At 40.9% G+C, this 20581-nt stretch overlaps 2 protein-coding genes and 1 long non-coding RNA gene across 3 annotated transcripts in view; all 3 read left to right on the top strand.

Moving 5' to 3' along the window:
• LOC117151501 overlaps nucleotides 1-9412 on the top strand; it is a 10332-nt gene extending 920 nt beyond the window's left edge. Inside the window, exon 2 of the mRNA XM_033320120.1 lies at nucleotides 8172-9412. Within this exon, the coding sequence (XP_033176011.1) occupies nucleotides 8172-8675 (504 nt within the window). The 3' untranslated portion in view covers nucleotides 8676-9412. The remainder of the gene's footprint in view (nucleotides 1-8171) is intronic.
• On the top strand, nucleotides 3104-3883 carry LOC117151502. The gene is made up of 2 exons (XR_004461492.1): nucleotides 3104-3487; nucleotides 3568-3883. It is a non-coding gene; the product is annotated as an uncharacterized LOC117151502 (long non-coding RNA).
• Nucleotides 9041-9466, top strand: LOC105680581. Its single transcript, XM_012384176.1, has one exon. The coding sequence runs from the start codon at nucleotides 9041-9043 to the stop codon at nucleotides 9464-9466; it is 426 nt and encodes a 141-aa protein (XP_012239599.1).
• The last annotated feature ends 11115 nt before the right edge of the window (nucleotides 9467-20581 follow it).

The raw sequence follows: 20581 nt of genomic DNA, 5'->3' as shown, positions 1-20581 counted from the left end.
ACTGTCGCCTCGAGCCAAAGCTCACCGTCACTAATCTCGAACAATTAGAATTGGATTGAATAACTACAATAGTTTAGTTACAGTTGTAGTAGACTTTAGATTGCAATGTTGCGGGGCTATCCGAAGGTTCCGGTGTCCTTTCATCTCCGACATATATATGTATATTCACACGAACAATACTATTGTCACTTTAAACAATATTAATGAATAAATGTTCTAATTGCGGTAGAATAAGGAAAAACGTGCGGCAGACGGAAAATTACTTCGATATTAAACAAAACTAAAGACCCGCCAGTATAACCTTACTCATGACATTTATGAGCAGCCATGTTAGATTTACACGTGCGCATCGGAACAACTAACGCGCGTCATGGCGACGGGAATATTAGGGATTAATGGAAATCAGGCGCGAAAAACAAATCGTGAAAACATATTGTTAACATTTTTTTTTAATAAATTCTATGCGCAACTACACTGTCAAATACAAATATAGAAATATATATATATCGTACATAAAAACAAAATACATTTAAAAAAAAATAATAATAAGGAACCTCTGATGGAAATGCCTCCGCAAACACTGTTCGAACGTCGATCACCGAAACCTAGGGAAACAACAAAAAAAGGAAAAAGCATCAAAATCGCAAAAACAATCATAATATGGAAATATCCAAACTTACGCAAAATAACTCGAAGAAGAAGGTCCTTGTTGTGGGAGAGCAGCGGAATTGTGCGTGTTGCCCGAGCAAACATCGAGATGATAATGATGCTGCAGCCGCCAGCCCTTGCACGCGCCGAAGAAACACGGGTAATTCCCACGGTACAAAACATAGAAGTTTCTCGCGGAAAAAACTAGATCAGCATGGAATGCTTCAAGTCTCCTAGACGCTAGCTCAGCAGAAACACAGGAGCGATGGAAACTAAGTCGAAATATGGAATTTACATTCTGTCACGTACGATTCCAAGAAACCCAAACTGCAACATCCCGATTCCCACGGAAGCGTACCCCCAGTGGACCACCACCCTGTGGGGGATGGCATTATATATAAGCGTAGCAACATAGCGCAGCGCTCATTATTATTTTAATCATTCTTTGTGCTCATTATTATTTACGTACCATATTGTGCTCATTATTATTTGTGATTCATTTCTTTGAATTCATTATTAGTTTGTTCACTCTTTGTGTTCATTGTTACTACGTTCGTTATTGCGCTCATCATTACGTTTAGAAATTTTGTATAGTATTTTGCGTTTCGGGTTCTTTTGTTTTTCGGTCAAGAAAAGAGAGTCGCGATTAAGTAAAAGAAAAATTTTATCTTTGAGGTCCTCATTTCATCGCTTAGACAAAAAAGCGCATTGTAACTACGGTACCATTGTAACTGCGGTATTAATCCGATTAGTAAATTGTTCAGCCTGTATCGAAATAGATAAATAAAGTAAAAGTTGGTAATAAGCTATATCCGAGTTCAAATAATAAACCCAACAAAAACACCGACGACCACCGGAGCAGCTGAAGTAATGGCGCCAGACAGCACCTATTCCTCAAGGTACGAAAATTAATTTTGAACAGACAGCACCTATTTCTCAAGGTAAGAAAATTAATTTTGAAAATTTCCTTCTTCTCTGGTAATTTCGTTGCCCTCGAGAATCGAATTAGAACTTCCTATCATCGATCTCGTTTTATTTCCGTGAAGGGTTTTGAAGATAGAATCATTGTTTAAACTTTAAACAAAGGGGTTGTCCGCTGTGTCGGCTTGTGCGAACGGTGTTTTCAGCTACTGAAAGACCCACTGATCTTCGCATTCCTCCTCCCAATGTTGGCAAAATATTGCCCGTCTTTGGGCAAGGCTTGCGAAATCACACGAGTCCCACTCGTTGGGCGAGGCTTGCGAAGTCACACGAGTCCCACACAGAGAGGATCGTTAGAATTATCCTCGATTATTAAACTCAAAAGGCAAGAAAATCGTGGCAACAGAATCCATCCTAGCAAATGAATTGAGCTTCGGTTCTAACGACAAACTACTATAGCGAAATTAAAGGTGAAAAGAAGTCAAACGTAAAAATAAATTTATATAAAACAACGAAAAATCTCGCATTCCTATCCAATCCAGCAACGCTAAAATATATATATCCAGCTAATAAAATATATATATAGGTAATAATCTAAGCAATTCTACATTCAAATAAAAATCCGTTCAACGAGGACAAATATTTATTGTACCCAGCTTTAACCCTCTCCCGTGCCAGTATCCCTGCACATAGCAGGCTAGCCGAAAAGTGGAATTCATTTGCCAGTTGCATTAAACGTTAGTTAGCGCTACCCATTATACGTAAATTACCGGATAAAACTCTTACGAAGTTCAGGAAATACGCGACAGACGAATGTACAAAGATTTGTCTTCCTACAGCCAAGAACGTGCTACAGATGCACTTTCAGACTGGGAATTCAATCTAGTTACCAATTTGTATCCGACGATACTTATAACCGACATTGTAACACCTTTAATCGACAAAATCGAATAAATTATAACATATTTACATCAATATAACTCAATCGGACGAAATAAATATATTTGGCAATATCAATTGTCTATTCCGAATAACTTTAATCCTCTCCCGTGCCAGTACTGCTGCGCATAGCAGGTTAGCCGAAAAGTGGAATTCATTTGCCAGTTGCATTAAACGTTAGTTAGCGCTACCCATTATACGTAAATTACCGGATAAAACTCTTACGAAGTTCAGGAAATACGCGACAGACGAATGTACAAAGATTTGTCTTCCTACAGCCAAGAACGTGCTACAGATGCACTTCCAGACTGGGAATTCAATCTAGTTATCAAAGACATTATAGACGAACAATACCCATCACACACTAATACTCTTAACTTGAAGAGAAACAATAATAATAGTAATAATAAAAACAAAATTTTTTGAAATAATCCTTAGACTATTTCTGGTGGCAGCAACTACCGTATTAATCAGAAATCTAAATCAATATTTCATACACAATAATATCATTTCAATATTTCCCTCCCAATTAAACTTAATTCAAACAGAAAATAAATTCAATAAGATTAAAATTTAAAATTTTGTTGTTTGCATGTACGTTTCCTTCTACGATAATTAATTGTGCACTAGGTGCTTTTAACTTTCACTGCTTTTAATTATTTTATTGAATTAACATGTTGTGTAATTAAATGATGGTTAGAACACACACATAATAATTTTCCTTTTTCTTTTACGTTTCTACTATCTGCATGATTTGATAAGCATTGTCACACTTCCTTTGAGTTAGGCACAATATTGTTATAAACATTTAGTAGTATTATGTTTTGTATCGAAACAATTAAAGTTAATTCCTACATTTGTTTCAGCTGGCTGTCGCAGATTATGTTCTACGGATATGGACAGATAACCTATCTTCGCATATACACTTCCTTCTACGATGAGTAATTGTTCAAGTGGTATTTTCCACTTCCACTGTTTTGTAATTATTTTATTGAATTACACATTTTATATTTAAGTAATAGTTAGAGCACGCATAGTAATTTTCCTTTTCCCTTTTAGGTTACCACTATCTGCAGTATTCGACAAGCAGTGTTGTTCCATATACTACCGTACTACATTGTCTCTTGAAATCGTTCTTGTGGTCTGTTTCGATTGTGTTAGTTTTAACTTCTTCGAGTGTATTGTTCGTGGAATCCCTTTTACTTTAATTTTGACGTTTCGTGTGTGGATTCTGACAATACCGCCTGGTTTATTGAAGTGTGTTAATATGCCTAGGTGTTTTATATATTTTATATCTGGTTGTATATAAGATATATTTTGTTTATTGTGGTTTTGTATGTCCATATTTGCTGTATATTAAATTGCTTGATATTTCCTGTTTGTTATAAAGGTGTGTATTCCTATCGTTCCATTCCTTTTTCCTTTCCTTTGAATTATTCATGAAGTTATTACGAGATTTGATTAAATTGTCGAATTGTAGGTTATCCTGATTGAATATAGTATTATGTTGTGATTTATTAATTAATTTGCGAGTCACTTTTGGTTAATTGGTTCTTCATAGTTTATTCTTAGTCGGATTATGAAATTATAGGTTATGTTGTACTCTTTATATTTACTATTTCGTTAGAGTACCTATTTTAACTTTATTATCTCTTATTTGCCCTCGTATACTATTTCTCTATATATGACTACATTTAATTAAACTTTTATTTAAAAAATTTCCGTTTTCGTTGTATCGTGTGTTCGTTTTGGATATTGAATTGTCGCTCGCGTTATTTTTATATTGCGGTTTTCCGTCTTTTCGTTACGGCACGTGCGTAGCGCGGGACGTGACACAACGTTCATTAGCCGCGCTGGATATACTCGTCCCCGGCTGATCACGAAACTTAAGCAGCAGCGGTCACGGGGCGATCCATGGTGGGTGACCGCTCCGTGAGGTGTTGACGGAGACGCGCCGAAGCCATTTTTCGCCTCTGAAGTGATGGCCCCTGGGGAACTGGATGGCCGAAGCACACAAGGCAGCCTCCCTTAAACATAAACAGAGGAGACAGACGACAGAGGGCACCCTGGTAGAACTTCGCAAGAGACCCCGAATGCACCCTTTACCAAGCGTCAGGGAGACAACCGTGTAGAAAAAAAGGTTGGGGTTAGATTGGGGAGCACGGTATAGTGATTATATGTCATTCTGACAATAGATAGTTATGTGTTATATATCTTACTTTGTATGTATATATGAGGACGTACTTACTTCTACGAGGTAGTGATAAATGGATGATGGCTTAGCATCAGGCGAAGCCGGTTTTGATGCCTGTAAATAGGTATCGAATGAGTTTTTAGTGAAGGAGATTATATTACTTGCTTACTTACTTAGTTTATCTAGTAATTGGTCATCGACATAGTACTGTAATTTAGTTTATCTTTAGATTAGGCTATTTTATTATATAGCGATGAGTTAGGTATAGTGACTATATGACATTCTGACAAATAGATATTTATGTGTATATTTACCTCCTGCTCACTTATAATTATATATGAGGGATGTACTTACTTTAGAGGCAGTGACAAACTAGTCGATGATTGCGTAGAAAGCTTATGTGAGTTAGCGAAGGGTAAAAGTCTCTGCAATGAAAGCTGGGTACTCACTGCAAATGCTTACACAGGAAGTTTATTATAAGTGATATCTGTGCTGATTTGAATGATTATTAAATGGACAGTTGCTGGTGGGCGTGAGGTGGTGCAGTATTTTATATCTCTGATGGAGAAGTGGGACGTGTCACGCAATGCAGTGGCTGTAGGAGGTTATGCGGAGACCTGTAAGTACTATTCTTACTTTATTTATGTTAATTGAAATAATAAGGTCTAGGAGAGTATTAGAATATACGCACCATGTCGCGTTCGACTCTGTTGTCATCATTTTTCTCACCATTTGCTCGGGTTACGGATGGTATTTCGCTTTGTCATTATAAAACTAACAGCACACTGAGTAACGTGTAATGTAAGATATTCACGCGTTGCGGGTAATGCATAAGCGATAATGGGATTTTAGTAATAATATTCGCTAAATACCAACACACACGTGCACTTCCTGGAAACGCTTCCCTATTCGCCGTAGAGATTGCAGGTTCGGGCGGATATGTGAGTAAGATTTGTTTTTCAAATTATTGTGGAGTTATTATAACACTCGCGATGGCACGTCACTTTGTGAAGCGGCAAATATGCGAAATAGTTTTACTATAAAGCCGCGCACGTGTGTAGAATGGACGCCATTTGCGTGATGGGTGGCATTAGGACGCATGTGTCACGTAATTTTTAGGGTTGGTTGGTGGAAATAAAATATAGTTGAGTCGTAACACAATAATTAACTTTGTTTTAATCAACCTTTATTGTGAATTCACCAATCACAATGTAACACGCTCTGAATTAGCATAAATCACAATTCACTTCAACCACGTTATGTAAGATTTAGTTACAACAATACATTAAGTACGCGACTTATAAGGCTAGAGACCGATATAGATATGTTGACTATTCTAAGGATACAGAATAAGTGAATTTTTACTGACGATACTGTGTCTGAGGAAAGCTAGGGGTGGGTGTGTCTAAGGACACGGGACTATCGGATTTGTTGATGACAATTTTGGTTAAGGAAGTGAGGGCAATAGACACCGTCTCCGATTGGATAATAAGACGGTTGGTGGACCAGGAAGGGTTTTAGCCGCCCTCGCGAGAAAGTTGCCAACGGAACATACCAGATGTGGAGAAAACCAACTTTCTAAGCTAACACGTGGTAGACAATAAACGTAAAGGGAAATCTAAGACAGGAAATACTCGCTTGGTCCGAAGGACCTTAACTATAAAAATGCCAAGGCCCCTGGTGGGCACTTAAGACTATTGAGGGTGCGCGCCAAGGATATGCAGACATCTGGGTGCCATCCTGTCCGTGGTGTATGGCCTGGTCTCTGATGTGAATTGACGTTACACATGCGTTGGCGTGAAGCGATGCGCAGGTGAGGTGGTTCGCTGCATCGATGCGTGTCGTCGCCACCTTACGGACATCGCTCGAGAGTATGTACGGTCGGCTCAACGTAAGTTCCTATTATGAAGGAATAAAGTCGGGTCGACCAGAGTTCTATTTATACATCATCTTATTTTATTTCATTTTAATTATTTTATTACTCGAGCCGAACTCTCTTTGTAAATAAATAAGTGATGGTGTGCTGCGTAACGTGGAGATTTTATTTGAGTTGCGTGGCGACTAGTAGGTTGGAGAATGCAATTGTTAGGTGCATTCTTTTAATTATTTATTTATTTATTTATTATTTATTATTTTGTTATTTATTATTAGTTATTATCTATTTATTTATTTATTTAGTTATTCATTTATTTATTATTGTATGTTGTTTTATTTATTATTATTTAGTTTTGTTATTATCGTCATTTATTTTATTATTTTATTATTTATTTATATATGTAGCGATTTACGCACGCATCATTAGGTCTATTATTAGAACGACAGGCGTTCAGTTTGATGAAATGAAGATTATAGTTTTATAATTTTTAATATTATTTATTTCTAACACATTATAGCTATATGTAATTGAGGTTATTTATGTACCTATATATTATTTATTAACATGTATATTACGGTTGGCTTCGTTGACAACTTGGCGAGTTTTTGGTTTATGATAGGATATATTTGGACGGTTTTTGAGCAAGGCTGATGACGACTACGGCTATATTCACGGACTATGTACCTAAAATATTACTATGGACAAGTCAATTATTGATAACAATAAGGCGCAGGGGGTTTCGGAGCTCCCAGGCCCCGTCGGGACATCGAGTGGTGTACCAGGCCCCACCCGACGGTCATTGAGCGATGGGCAAACGACGAGAGGAGAGTGTGTCCCGGCGCTACCTCTCGTTCGGTAAATACGACCGGGGACCATTATAGCTGCAATGAGAGCGACGGGGAAGTCGCGAGTGGCAGCGCAAAGAGGAGAGGAGAAAGTAAAGGAAGTTCTCGATCACCCAAGATGAATACAAAACTCCTTGAGTTTAGCGAGAACATCAGAGAGGTGATGAAAAAGAAGGACCTGGGCACCCAGAATATAAGTAGCGGTAGGGATGAGGGTACCGAGAGTGATGGCGGTTGCAACAGGAAGAGATGGTTTCCTGGCTCCCGTAATGAGAGGAGTTAAAAGTAAAGAAAATACTTCAATGGTAACGTGGTCCAGTATCGCCGCGAAATCAACGAGTGAATCAGCTGAGGGTAGCGTTTCCGAAGGGGATGTTCCCATGTCGGAAAGCAGCTCTAGCGCCACGCCGATTTCAGGAAAATTGAGAAGACTGAGAGAGGCGCAAATGAAATCGGCGCCGAAAACTGCAAGGAACGTCGAGAAAACCCCGGAACAAAAGGCGGAGGAGTGTGTTATAGTCAAGCCTGCCGAGTTCGAAGAGATAGTAGACCTCATGAGGGGAGCTTACGAGAATCCGAAGAATGCAGTAAGAAGATTACACCTCATCTCCAAGAAGGATCCAAAAATTCAAGAGCTTGCTTCCGCGGCTAAAGGAAGATGGATGAAGACCGGGACAAGCTTATGACGTCCTTAAATAAGAAAGGAAGGAGAGGTAAGAGAAGAGTGGAGAGACCTGAGGGGGTAGAGGTCTCTACACAAACTTCCCCTCTGATAGAGGAGACAGGAAGAGGAAATGGGGACAATAGAAGAGGAATGTCCTCAGAATCCAGAAATAAAAGGAAGATAGTCTCCCCGCTGGAAGTTAATGAAAAAGAGAGCAATATGAGAATAAGAAGAAGCGATACTTCTTATGCAGAGGTATGCGGTTCAAAGAAGAAGAGTGCTATGGATACCAGATATGCTGAAGCCTGCGAATCCGCAGACGAGTGGACGATCCAAATGGGCAGGAGAGAGAAACGAAGGATAAAAGAAAAGATAGGAAATGACAAAGAGGACAGCGGACCACCGCCGCCGCCGCCTACCGAGAATCGAGGGCCGAAGATGCCGAGAGTTCGTAGAAGGCCGAAGACCATCCTTATTAAAGTAGGAGAGGACAAGGAATGGCTACAGGTGTGTAAAGATCTCATGGTGGCGAAGGATGTTCTTAAGGAAAGCTCAGGTATTCGTAGAACAAGAGCCGGGGACATCTGATAGAAACGAGGGCTGGCGCCGAGATGAAAGTCGCTGCAATAAGATAAACAAGCTTATTGGCGATAAGCTACGAGCGATAAGGTACGAGCGACGCCTTTACAAGACAAGGTGTCGGTAGCATACTGCAAATAAGTGTAAGGCTGTAAGTCCAGGAAAGGAGGTATGCAGGAAGTGTGGAGGAAGAGACCACACAATAGCAGGATGTCCACATTTACCGTGCTGTGCGAAATGCAGCAAGGAGACTGGTATTAGATTTGACCATGTGACGGGGTCCCTAGCATGCCCCAGTTACGGGAAAATGTTACGACAAGGTAGACAAGGGAGGAGATAAAAATTCTCCAGATTAATTTGAATGTAGATGTAGGATGGCGCAGGATCTAATGTGCCAAAGCGCGATCGAGGCTACACCGGATGTGGCAATAATATCCGAACCGTACAGGCAGCTACCTTACTGGTATAATGATAATAAGGGTGATGCTTCGATTTGGGTCACGCAATTCAATGGTCGAGCACCGGATGAAACGCTTCTGTACAGGAAGGACAGACTAATGGATACTGGTGTAGGTGATATCCTCTGTTTCAGTGGTTATTGCACCCCCAAAATCAAGATAGAGGAATACATGATGTACATAAATAAGCTTGCATCGGAGATAAGGAATGGTGTAAACAGAAACAAGAAATTGATTGTGGCTGGCGACTTTAACGCTAAGTCCACTTGCTGGGGAGGAGAAACCACAGATGAGAAAGAATTTTCATGGAAACCCTGTGCGATTACAGTGCGTTCCCTATAAGGCTGGACGATAAATATACGTTTTATAGGAACGGAAGGACGAGTTGCCCTGACATAATCAGTGCAACAAACAAAGTTAACGACCTCAACGTAAGGAGTAAGGTTTTAAATGCTTTCACAGCATCGGTTCACTTATATATATTTCATACTTTTAAAACGGGGACCGTAAGTGATCGAACCAAATTTTTTAAATATGTGACGAAGAGTCTTGCACCCGACATATTTTTAACGAAATTTGATGAGATCGCTAACGTAGAGAATTTTAATACCACGGACGGACATGGCAGAGCTTTTACAGAAATGTATGGTGGAAACATGTGACAAGATGCTGAAGAAGGTGATCTGTACGGCGAATAGGAAGTACAGCAACCATTGGTGGAATGAGACTCATAAAGCTCATAAAGTATTAAGAAGAGTAACTAGAGCGAGGAAGAAGGAGGCCAGTGGGATTGATGTTCCTATCAGCGCCTATAAGGAGATAAGGAGTCAGTTGAAGAAAGAAATTGCTGGTAGCAAAAAGAGAGCTTGGGCCGGATTCTGCGAGATCTTAGAAATGGACCTATGGAGAAAACCGTATCGCACAATCATGAGTAGATGCAACAAGAAAGGTCTTCCGAATGACGTGACGATTAACAAGGTCAAAGAGATCTTAAATTGTTTATTTATTATTGGACACAGACCGCTGCAAATGGAGGTCGAAGAATGTGACAGGGAGGAAATCACCTACAATACGACACTCGACGAGGAAGATGTGGGGTAACGTCCTAGTTAAATTTTGTTGTACAAGTGTAGCTAAGGAATAGGTAATGTAAATAAATAATGTAAATAAATAATGTTTATATGTAAAGATAAATATAACCTGATAAGCAATTATCATAACAAGCGATATTGACAGAGCTAGTACGAAATTAATGAAGTGTATATATTTGTCGGAGAAGAGTCAGGAACTGGGTTGTGGGCGTTTGATAGGCTTCCCTTGGAGTTGGCCATCATTGTGTTATAACGAAGATACGGTCTGTTAACACGAGTATGGATATTACCGACTCGACAATCAACCGCCGCGGTTGGACACTCGCGATACTAGTGATGTTGGTTTTAGGTTCAATAACGAATCTGTGGTCAACGGGATGACAGATGTACGTGCTCACAAAAATCTAAGACTCTTTACGAAAATGTGCAATACCCATTAAATCGGACGCGCAATATTCACTGGTCGTAAAGGGTTACTCTTTTCGTCGATGAGATCGCGAGAGAGAATGACTTTCCCGCCCCGATGATGCCACAGAGGAAAACTATGATGGGGTGTGTCTGAGGACACGAGATCATCGGATTTGTCGAGAAAAGCCCTCGTTCCGAAAGTAAGGGAAATTGACGTCGCTGTCAATTGGTCAGTTTGGGACAAAGACTGTCTGTCCGTTTGGAAAATCTCAATTGCCGGAAAAACCCAGGTTTTATAGCGGGTCCTCGGACTAACTGGACTTGCGCTGTGTACGTGCCTCAACATCAGGTATTCATTGTCCTCAGAAACCGTTGGAATGTTTTACTGTCAAGTATCTCTATTGGTATTTCTGTTGGGACAGAGACTGTTTGTCTGCTTGAAGGACTTTAGTTAACTAAACCTTAAGATTTATAACGGGCCCTCGGGCTAGCCGAACATGTACTGCGGAGACGCATCGACATCTGGCAATCATCTGACTCGAAGAATAGGGTCTGCGTGTGGCGAGCTACGGGACAGAGACCGTTGGAATGTTTACTGTCGAGTGTTACAACTATTTCCTTTTCAAGGAGAGCTATAGAATTATTCCATGCCTCTGTTAGACAAGGCGTTCATCCCGTGACCGCTGCTACGTTCGGTGACTGGCTGTCGCCTCGAGCCCAAGCTCATTATCACAACTCTCGAACAATTATAATCGGATTGAATAACTACAATTGTTTAATTACAGCTATAGTAGACTCTAGGTTAGAATGTTGCGGGATTATCCAAAATTCCAAAGGCTCCGGTGTTCTTTCATCTCCGACATATTTAATACCATTAAATAATGAATTCTGGTAGTTACCGTTAATGTGAGTTGTTATATCCCCAATTATTATTATAACAATTGTAAGTTGTTAGTGAATGAGTAATAGTGTGATAATTAGCAATCATCGAAGGGGGATGTTAAGGCATCGCTAGTGGCAGATTACATGACCGAGCTCTATGTGTGGATTTGCGATCTGTAAGTACTGGGATAATGCACTGTTATTAATCCGAGTGTTGCGTAAAGTGAAATTTATATAGACTTTATGACACTATGACACGTGTTGATTCTGCAGCCGCCATTTTGAGTAGGGCTACGGATAAACAATCATAGACTGGCACATAGATAAGCGACTATAGTGGTGAAGTTGTTGAACATTAATTAAATAATATCTAGAGCCGAACCAACTATTAATAACTATTAAGAACCAATTAGTATAAATATTAAAAGTATTAAAAGTATAAACTACCAGAAATATACATGTTCTAATTTTAGCATGATAATAGTGAGTAATAATTATATTATTGGTAAAGTGTTAATGCTTATAAGTATTGTAATTACTATTGAAGAGGTTGACTCAATTAAATACTTCCCCCCCATCCCCAAGAGGAATACCAAGCTCCTGGAGTTCACAAATGAGATACGAGAGGTGGTGGAGAAGAAGAGTTCTGGCAGCCCAAAGACCAGTGGTGGACGGGTGACGCCGAGAATAGTCTCGGTTATTACCGACAAGGAGGGATTTCTAGTTCCGGTCGTGAAAGAAGCCATAGGGGGAGAGGGAAGTTCTCTTGTAACCTGGTCGAATTTGGTCGAAATCGGCCAGTGAAACAGTCGAAGAGACGGCTAGCGCGTCTGAAGAAGAGGCTTCTGTCTCGGAGAATAGCAACTATAACACTCCGATGGTGTCTAAAGCCAAGCAATTGAGGGAACTACTCCCTAGAGCGGCGATGAAGAGCAAAAAGAGTGTATCAAGAGTCGAGTCGGAAACAGCAAACTGCGTATTATTCAGACTCGACGAGTGGGAAGAGATAAAGAGTTTGATGGCAGCAGCTGATACAAAAAGCGCGGTGTACTCAGTAGGCTTTATACATATGCCAGAAGGGACCCAAAGATAGAGGAAATGGCAGTGTCGGCCGATAAGAAAGTGGACGATGTGTGGGAAAAGCTGAAGGAAGTATGGAGTAAGTCGTAGAGGTAGGAGACAAGTGGATAGGCCCGCCAAGGTTAACATCTCGACGCAAACTTGCCCTCCTATGGCCCATGTCGAAACAGGGAGCGTGGGTACGAGGAAGGTGGTGGAGCACAGCAGCAAAAGAAAAGTTGTGCCGCCGTTAGAGGATAGAAAGGCTGCTGATATCAAAAGGGCTAAGAGGGGCGATACCACGTACGCGGGGGTATGTAGGGAGAGGAAAGGGAGTGAAGCTGACCTCAGAGTGCGAGTTCATTTGCGCGAGTTCAGAGGATGGGCTCGGTCTAAAAGCAAAGGACATTTTAAATATTCGACGAAGGACGTTTCTAAGAAGTTTTGACGATACAAAAAATAAAACAATGGAAGCACAGTTGAGGGAGACAATAAAACAAGAGGACTATCTGCAGCGGATTATCGAAGAATCTTGTGAGGCTTCACTCAAGAAAGTATTTCTCCCTAAGGGGAGTAGAAACCCAAATTACTGGTGGAACGACGACATTGCGCGGCTCCGGTGGAAGACCGTCAAGAAGAGGAGATTAGAGCAGAGGTCGAGGTGTAGAAATAAGGAGTGTGCCGCCCAGTTGGGAGCCGATTATAGGAAGAGCAAGAAGGGGCACAGATCAGCTATCTATTCGAGTAAGAGGCTGGCCTGGAAGGAGTTCGCAGATACCCTCGACCGTGATCCGCGGGGCTTGCCTTATAAAAGAGTCATAGCCAGGCTTAGAAGGAGCAAGCAGAATGTGAGTCTGGGGAGGGAGCAGGCTGAGAACATTATCGGTAAACTCTTCTTAATCGAGGACATGGGCGTCGCGAATAAGGACGTGACAGAGGATAATGGCGGTGGGACGAGCTGGTGATGTGGTGAAATGGACGAGCTAAGAGCAGCGGTTGGCTTGCTGAATGAGAACAAGCCCGTTGTGACCGACAGGGTGCCGGGAACGTTTTCAAGTGGATTTTCGAGCATCGGGCACACGATCTGCACAATATGGTGAAATCTATTTATGAGACGGGAAGAGTTCCAGCCAAATGGAATGTGGCCCAGTTGATCTTGCTCAATAAACCGGGTAAGGATCCCAGGCTGGCCTCGTCGCATCGGCCAATAAGTATCCTATCGGCGATGAGTAAAGTTTTGGAAAATACATTCAAGTCGGCCATCGAGAAGAAACTGGGCATGGACCCGTTCCATCGAAATCAATTTGGGTTTCGCAGAGGGAAGAGTACCATCGATGTCATCACGCAAGTCTGAAAGTTCGCCGATTCCTGCGGAATGAAGAGCATGGTCTGCGTCATGTGCATTGATGTTAAAAACGCGTTCAATTCCCTGCAGTGGGAGGTAATCCTGCAAGAGGCGAAGCGTAGGAATCTTCCCTATAATCCGACGAGGGTTCTCATGAACTACCTCAAGGGCCGATTTGTAGTTCTAGTGGTCTTATCGTTAAACAAATTTTTGCGAGTGTCTCACAGGGCTCTGTGATAGGCCCGTTTTTGTGGAATCTAGTTTATGATGGCCTGTTGACCAGATTTGATAATTATGTGAATTTCAGAGTTACTGCATTTGCAAACGACCTTGCTATCATGGTGGGTCTGAAGAAGAAAGAAAGTGTGGAGGGCATCTTGAATCTCTACATGAAGACGATCCTAAAATGGTGTGAAGACTCCGGTCTGCAGATAGCGTAGGATAAAACTGAGATCATTTTATTGATGAAATTGAGTTTCAAAGAATTTTAGCATAACTTTGACAGGAGAGGTGCTTAACACACGCGAATGAGTTAAATACCTAGGCGTGATGTTGGACTCCGAAAGAAAATTTAGTGGCCATATTGAAGTAATTTGCACTAGAGCGGATGCGATAGTAGGCGCTATCAGGGCTCCTGCCGAATATGAACGGCCCCTCTGACATTTGCAGGAAATTGTATTACCAGGTATGAGAGTCAATTATGCTATATGCCTCCCCAGTCTGGGTGGATACGCTTAGTAAGGCCAAAACAGTAAGCGAACTCTGTAGGGCACAGAGAAGTGCCTTGATAAGTACCTCTACGGTCTACAGGATGGTTTCGCATGCGGCGCTGTGCGAGTTGATGGGGACCATGCCTATTCATATCAGGGTTCGGTGGCATGGGAGAATCTGCGAGATTAGGAAGAAATTAGCTGGGCCAGACCTCGGTGATCCTGATGTGTTACTAAATCAGCTACATCTGTATGAAGAGCGGGGGGAGGAGTGAAGAAGGGAATGGGCTAGGTCTAATGCGAACAATTGGACGAGGAGGTTGATTGAGGATGCAGCCACCTTCCGGAAAAGGAAGAGAAACATAGATCATTATACCATGCAGCTGTTGATTAGGCATGGTATCCTCAACAGGTACAAGGTTGGGATTAACAGGGAAACCGTCGATAAACAATCGGGATTGCAATGCGTATCCAGATGATGCCGAGCATGTCTTACTGAGGTATCCAAGATGGGCAGTACAGAACACCACTCTGGAGAATGTTGTAGGCGACACTTTAACAGCGGATGATATAATCGCATTGGTTTCGGCCAAGGACCATACCTGGGGGCTGTGCCGCAGCTTCTGCCAGATAGTAGTGAAGGCGAAACAAGTGCAAGGAAGGGCTAAAGGTGGAGCTACAAGTAGAAATAGAAGTTGATGCTTGCGTAATGCATTTTTCCCTCGTCGTGAAAAAAAGGAAAAACGTTTAGGGCTAGGTTGGGGTTAAGTTCCCAAATTATGAATTGTTGGTCAATGAATTAATAATATAAGAGAAATTTCAGGTTTACTAGATGTATTATCAACAGTAAGAGTGGATTGTAAGATTAGTAATTAGAATAGCTATTATGAAGCTATTTACTCATATATATTGGATGAATAACTGTATACATTTTATAGTCATTCCAAACGTACAGTTGCGTTACCCAACATATGAAATTAATAATTGATTAGATTGTATATTTTAATTGAGATAGTTACATAGTCATTATATTTATAATTTAATATTATAAGTAGATGGGTATTTTGTAGGATTTTTAGTAAACGAACTTTGACGAGTTTCATACTGTCAGTCTGGAGGAGGACGGAGATCTGGTAGAGATGTTGAATGGTATGGATGCAGCGATGCTAGTACATTTTGTCAGCTGCGAGTTAAAGGCGAATTTCAGAAAAATTAGGCGCGTTGTTAAGTTGGATGCGAAAACTACGAAGGGAGTGAAGTTAAATCTGCGAAATCTTGAGTTTCTGTATACTTCGTTAGCGGTATATGGGAATAAGATCAACATTTGTGGAGCGGAGTATGCGCACGTAGCGACGCAAGTCTCTCCGAGGAAGGAGAAGGATGAAGCGTCGGTTTGCTATGATATTGGGGTGCAGACGGAGGAGACATTAGTTAGTGTGGGGATAAAGGACCAGAGAGATGTTGCGTCGCAGACTGAGGCGCAGGTCGTAGTGGATGTGGCAAGAGAGCAGCGGTGTGATGTTGGGACGCAGACCGAGGTCTTCACGGATACGAAAATGATAAAAAGGAAAGAGATCTCTCCGAATGGGGATAGTCAAATCAGCAAGAAGAAGCCTAGACAGAGCGTCGGTTCTTATATAGAGGCAAGCTCCAAGGGTGATAACGTAAGTGCTAACAAGAGAGGACGTGGTCGCACCTCAAAAGGAGGGTTTGGTAACGGTTCAACGAGTGAAGTCGACGGGGCTACTAGGGGCGATGTAACATGAACGCTGCGTCTGTGGGGAGATTTGTCCCTTGGACGCGGCGTCCATGGCTAAACGGAGTTGTTTGTTCTTGTGCCAAATGTATTGGTCCTCGGTCTTATGGAGTCGATAAATCGATACGGCTTTAGTATGACACTCCGCTAATCACACTCTGCCAAATTTTTTTTTAGCGAAGTCTGTCACACCCTGGCCTTGACTTCTCAACTCGGTCCATTGTCTCATATGGTCTTTCTTTAATCTGTTTCTGGCCTTCTCTATGTCCTCGGAAAAAGCCGGTCAATTTATCCTCAGGGAGTTTGCAATTTTCCTTAATTTTTGTTCTGTTCTGTCGTTTATTAAACTGGATGCTGCTGGATCCTGCGAGTTCTTCATTTTAATAGCGTTCATTAGAGTGCGGAGCTTCACAATATGCTCAAATCTCGGCAACCCAAATCCTCCATTGGTTTTGAGTGTGTAGAAGAACCAAAATGCGGTTGCGGGCGTTAGCTGAACAATCCCTTTGACTTTCTGCCTGACTTCACTGTCAAGTAACTTTAATATTCCCTCGCAAGATGGATTTAGTAATAAGCTATAGATATAGTGAGGGAATATATAGCTTAAGAGAAGTTCCATGTTTTGGCCTGGCTTTAATGACAATTGCCTCGTTCTCTTTATCGTGCTCAGAATTTCTGGCACGATAATCCCACATCTTAGACCTTTCCATGATCCCATCTTTATATCCAGGTATCTGAAGCCCTCTTCATGTTCAATATTAGGTATTCTTTTGATCTCCTCTTCTATCTCTGGGTCCCTGACGTACCAGATGTTCTTCTTTGAGACCACCTGAAACGCCAAGAATTTCTCACCAGAGATACTTATTCCCAGACTCTTTTGGTAATCCTGAACTATGGACAGTTGTTCTTGGGCTTCTCTTTTGTCCTTGCCGAGCAACACAATGTCGTCAGCGAAGGCCAATTTAGGGATCTTATTTCTCTCATTAATTTTTATGTCCTCTGTCTTTTCTTCTACTGCCCCCAGCAGCGGCTCCAGACACAAGTTAAATAGTAGTGGCGACAAGGGATCACCCTGTTTAACTCCCCTGAGGATTTCGATTACGACCCCTGCTCCATTCTTCCCCTTGATCTTTATCTTGCCATTTTTGTACATGTTTTGTGTTAGTTCGATCAGTAGGGTCGAGATACCTTTTCTTGACAAACAAGATTTAATCGCCGAGTGGAGCACCGTATCAAACGCTTTTGAGATGCCCATTATTATGTAGACACCTTCTTTTTCCTTTCTACTATGATCAACGGCTGCGTTTTGGAGTTGCACATTTACTTTACATTTGTTTTCGGAGGTGAAGCCCTTCTGTCTTATATTTTGTACCCCGCCTTATTTTCTCATCGAGAATTGAAAAGACAATTCTGCCGAGAATGAGGCCTATAGTTATAGGTAGCCAATTCTCGGCCTTCCTTGCATCCCTGTTTGGTTTAGGTATTAGTGTTCTTCTATTATCTCTCCAACTCTCTGAGAAGTGAGAGGTAAAACAAAGGGTGTTGTAAACCGCGCCAATACTGTGAGCAGGCGCGGATTAACAGATGTTTATTTTGCAAGCCGTCCGGACCTGCGGCTGTTTTGTTCCTTATTTCCTCTGAGATTATTGGTGGAAACTATTCCTGAATAAAATCTCCTGAGACACATTCTACCGGTATTGGAGAGTTTGATGGCCCGATTTTGCCCCACAAATCTTTGTAAAGATTTTCCACCTCTTTTGCTTCAGGAGATTGTCTGGCTGGTTCCAAGTAGGCCAAATCGTTATTAGCAACAACATCGGCTAACTTCCTCGGACACTCTTTAAATATATCTTGACAACGTGCGTAAAGGTACCTTCGACTTTGGTTTCTGTTCTGTTTGTTTTTATTTATCGTTCTTTTGTTCCTCTTCGATCTTTGTTTTGGAGCTTTCTTATTTCCTCATCCTTTGTATTATTTCTTATTAACGCACTATATAGAGACGTGCCGACAAATTCATTAATTTTCATCGCCAAAATTTCTTTATTTCATCTCACACCTTCTTTTGTTCGTTAGATATTTCTCGTCTGGGAGTGGTCACTTCGAGGTTTCTTCTATTTCTTTTCTCAGACTGCGCAGCCATTCACGAATAGATTCTTCGCTTACTTCATCATTCTCTATTTCTGCTGGCGCACAGCCTGGATCAACGGGATCGCACTCTCCCTCTGTCTCCTGGGCACCCTCCTGAGTGCTTAATTTGTTCTACTGTTTTACTGGTGAGGACCTTACTTATTTCCAGATTTCGATATTTGTGATCTTTATAAATTTGATCAAGCTCTTTCAGGAGGGTTACATCTTCTACCGTCCATATTTTATTGTTCATATTTGGGAGGTTCGTTCCCCTTCTTTTCTCTCTCTGCACGACTTCGATATGAGAACTACTCAATTTCCTACTAAATAAATAAATAAATAAACATATAAGTAATTATCAATAAATAAATAAATAAATATATTATTTCTCAATCGTCTAAAAGTAAGTTGCACGTCTCTATAGAGCTACACGACACATTCATAATATTTGTGTTTGTTTCGCTTCTTGTAACGCCGAGTTCCTTTAAATTTTCGATAGTCTCAGGCGTTATGGCCCCTCTGATTCCGAGTACTACCGGTAGAATGGCTCCCTCATCGACGCCATACTTGTTCTTTAACATATTCAAGCATGGGAAGTATTTGTCGATCTTCCCTTTTGCAGCTTTTTGGAGATAATCTCTGTTCTCGTAGCGGACAGTTACGTCGACTATGAGAATCCGTCCCTCGTTTCTCACCACGAGGTCCGGTTTGTATCGATTATCTCCATCTTTGATTGTAGGTTAGACGAACACTTCATTTTGGACCTGTCATGTCTCTTGCTTCGTAGTCCTTTTGTGTGTTGACACAGCCCCAAAATGTGCTAGGGTTTCGGGCTGGGCATGACATCTTCTGCACATGATGTTTATCCTTTTATCCGCCTGGATAAACGCCCTGACGATGAAGGTCTTTGAGAGTGTCTAATAACCACGTTAAATTGTTAAACCCTGTTTAATCAACACTTGTACATATAATTGTAAATGTAAACCTCATGGAACAACTACGCTATGGCTTGTCCTAATGAAGATACGCAACGTGCCCCTAAGACTAACTCCAATCCGCAAACCCAACATATAAATAGAACAAAGTGCGCGAAAAGTAATGGAATCACGCCATCGAATGAACATGTTAATAAAGCAAGCCGACGAAGAAAACGCTAAAAGAGCTAAAGAAATAGAGTTCGTATGAAAAACAACAGCTGAAATGAAGTTAGGACTAGGACATGAAACACACTTAATCGACACAGGAGCAGGAATCACCCTATTGAAGAAAGACAAAGTAGATTCTCAAATCTTCAAAGCTGATGAAACTCGAATATTCTACATGGGACAAGACAAATATACCACTAACGAATTTATTAGATCTAAAATGTTTGGCAAAGAACATAAATTTTATATAGTACCCGAAAACTTTCCCCTAGTAGAAGATGGAATAATAGAACTACCTTGTTTAAAGAAATATTAATGTGAAATCTCCAACGATAAATTAAAACTTGATAATAACACTTTATACTTTCAGAAACCAGAAAGATACGACCAGGCGAAAAGAGAGGTCGAACCATCACCTCGAAGGCAAACCAACGCGAGTATGCTTCTTCAATCCCGGTGAGAGAAATCATTAAATTTCTACCGACATTGACAACAGTAAAGAATTATATCTAAACTTAAAATTTTTAAACTTAGAATTGCTAAACTTAAAACCGTAGTGAGAAGAAATCATATTGAACGCGAACTTCGTGAACCCATCCAGAAAATATTAATACATTACATTGACGTATTCAATTCAGAAACAGACCTATTAACATGTACTAACCTAACAAAACATACAATCATATTAAAACAAGACTGTTAAATAGATAATACATTTATACTGTACGCGAGAGAGTGTATGTGAGCGTTGAAGGACGTCCAAGTCTCAGTTGAGACAAAAGTGATTAAAAGCGGTTAGAAATGATTAAAGGCCGTTAGAAGTGATTAGAATTAATCAGAAGAATATAAACAAGCAAGCGAGTAGGTTGTCGAATCCTTCAGAAAGCTGAATAATTTGTAAATAAATTTTAAACTATTTGTTTTTCCAAATCCT

Source organism: Bombus impatiens, unplaced genomic scaffold, assembly GCF_000188095.3.
Source record: "Bombus impatiens unplaced genomic scaffold, BIMP_2.2 scf_0245, whole genome shotgun sequence".
Taxonomy (NCBI): Eukaryota; Metazoa; Arthropoda; class Insecta; order Hymenoptera; family Apidae; genus Bombus; species Bombus impatiens.
Note: the sequence above shows the minus strand (reverse complement) of the source record. Positions and strands in the feature narration are given on the sequence as shown.

What these genes read in the sequence shown, in the direction of transcription:
- LOC105680581 (XM_012384176.1), top strand. Translation starts at nt 9,041, where the DNA reads ATGGCGCAGGATCTAATGTGCCAAAGCGCGATCGAGGCTACACCGGAT.